Genomic DNA, 2,382 nt, shown 5'->3' on the forward strand with positions numbered 1-2,382 from the left:
AGCATAGTGACCAGCCAACTGTTACCCAGACCAGCCCCTTTTATCCCCTTTTCCCTCTATTTTCTCACACTGCTTCCTCCCTAGTCCACCTTGATCCCTCCCTTCCCCTAAACATCCCACAACAAGGCTTGCATGTTCCCACAACCCCCTTGAAACACCTCATAAGAAGTTGTACAACGTCCCCAAACGCTTTTCTCTTGCAGCCCCCTGTGAGTCCCACGTCCCTGCAGGCGCTGACCCCCGCCAGCCTGCAGGGCCTTCTGGGGAGGGGGTGGCCCCACTAATGCCTCGGTGGGGTTCACCCAGTAACCATGAGCTGAGTGCTCTCCTCCGACGGTCCTTGGGAGCCCCTGAGTCAGGGTGCTTTAAGTCAATGTGCAGTGATGACCTTATTTATATATGACACTCCTTCCCCGGTCTTGTTCCATTGATTCTCGTGAGGTCTTTGAGTTCATGGTCATTCATCTTTAATCACATAACCTAACGCTAAGTACATGCAAAAAAATCTTGATGCTAGCACTGTAGAGTCAAAATGTAAAAGTGGAGTTGGGGAGAAACGTGTCTGTTGTCTGGAGCTATTTCCTGAAGCGTTTGTTTACCAGGTCTTTACCCTGCAGAACGTTTACCTGCTTGTGTGATGCCTGATCTCGTACAGCCGCTGGAACACCCATCATCCTCGTTGCTTCAAGGGATCTGAAAATTCCCTTGTCCCAGATTTCCTAGTGGGAAAGGACAGCTTAGCTCTAGTAAGGTTGTAGGCTGTAGGGAGCTTGCCAGCCGTGTTTGTGTGTGTGTCTCGCAGATGAAGGAATCTGCCTTTATGGATAGGAGCCGTAAGGGTTAAGTTGCTACAAGCGCAGGTGAGCTTCTCTTTTTCAGGAAGATAAGGACTGTGTACTTTGGAGCATAGTAATGTGTTTTTTGTAAGCCAAAATGGTTAAAAAAGAAGGGAGGTAGGAGCTCCCAAGTTCCATTTTGTGGGATATGACTATCGTTACACCATTTGCAGTAGCCTCCAAAACCAAACTGCTCCTCTGTGGATATTCCGAGGAAAGTGAATTTATGCTTAGCGTGCATGAATCATAAACTCAGTGCTTGTTGCAACCACACAGAAATATGAAATAATTGTCTAGTTATGTGTTTTTCCATAAATATTTTATTATAATCTCTATTGGCAGTTAGTCTGACCGGGACAGTTTTGGAGAAAAAGGCTACAGAAGTTTCAATTTTAGAGATACTGTATATGAAATGCTTAGCATGAGTTTTAATCGCAAGTTATGTCTAGGGCTTGTGGCACACTGCATTGTAGAAATTTTAAACCTTGCTTGCATACCACAGTATCTTTAAAATGTGATTTAAACCCGCCCCCCCCGAAAAATACTGCATCCAACTTTGGATGTCCCAATAAGAAAAAGATGCCAATAAAGTAGATCCAGTTCAGTGGAGGGCCATTGCAATGGTGGGGGCTGGAGCACTTGCCCTGTGAGGAGAGACTGGGGGAGCTGGGGTTGTCCAGCCTGGAGCAGGGATGACTTTGGGGTTGGGACAGAGACCTTACATAAGCTCCCAATGCCTGTGGGAAGACCATCGAGGAGATGGAGCAGGGCAGAAGGGTGAGAAACAACAGGCATAAGCTGAAAGAAGGGAGGGAGGCTCAGCCTGGAACGCTTTTTCTCCATGAGGACAGTCAGGCAGAAGCACAGATTGCCCAGAGGGGCTGTCCAGTCTCCATTCTTGAATGGTTTCAAGACTGGACTGGATGAAGCCCTGAGCAGCCTGATCTGACCTCAGATCTGACCCGCTGTGAGTGGGAGGTTGAACTGTGGCCTCTTAAGGTCCCTTTCAGCCTGAATTGTTGTGTGATTTCATGACGGTCTGAGCTTTGAATTGTGCTATTAGCCTGCATAATTGAAGTACATCTTATTACTTACTAAACCATTTATGCTAGAAGAGCAGTTTGGCTAAGGTCAAGCTAGTATAGATTGCCTGACCAGGTAACTTGGATCAGGTTGTACTGAACTACTACATATTTATGTTAACAGCAACTTAAAGAATGCTATTTAATTTCCCTATTATACTTAGATTGTAAGCACTGATTAAACTTACTTTGTTTCAGATAAATGCAAGTGAAATTCAAAGATTTTCAGATTTTCCATTGTCAAAGAAAACCCTAAAGGGTAAGTACAAAAGTTTTCTTCGGAAAATATTTTAAGTAAAAAAGGAATGTATTATTTATCTGCATCTGAAAAATCTTTTGCTTTAAACTAAGTTTTAGATAAGTATGTTCAGTGTTTGCTAAATGGGCAAATACAGCTCTGGGCAAGACAAAAATCAAGAATTTTCCCCCCCCCCCCCCCCCCCCCCCCCCTCTTTTTCTCCCAC

General features: G+C 44.9%; 1 protein-coding gene across 1 annotated transcript in view; it reads left to right on the top strand.

Annotated features, from left to right (window-relative positions):
• Positions 1 to 2,116: 2,116 nt before the first annotated feature.
• Positions 2,117 to 2,382, top strand: part of DDX10 (DEAD (Asp-Glu-Ala-Asp) box polypeptide 10) — a gene marked incomplete at both ends in the record, with an annotated part of 9,653 nt that continues 9,387 nt past the window's right edge. The window contains one exon of the mRNA XM_010296141.1: positions 2,117 to 2,177. Within this exon, the coding sequence (XP_010294443.1) occupies positions 2,117 to 2,177 (61 nt within the window). The remainder of the gene's footprint in view (positions 2,178 to 2,382) is intronic.

The sequence above is a fragment of the Phaethon lepturus genome, unplaced genomic scaffold, assembly GCF_000687285.1.
Source record: "Phaethon lepturus isolate BGI_N335 unplaced genomic scaffold, ASM68728v1 scaffold55971, whole genome shotgun sequence".
Classification (NCBI taxonomy): Eukaryota; Metazoa; Chordata; class Aves; order Phaethontiformes; family Phaethontidae; genus Phaethon; species Phaethon lepturus.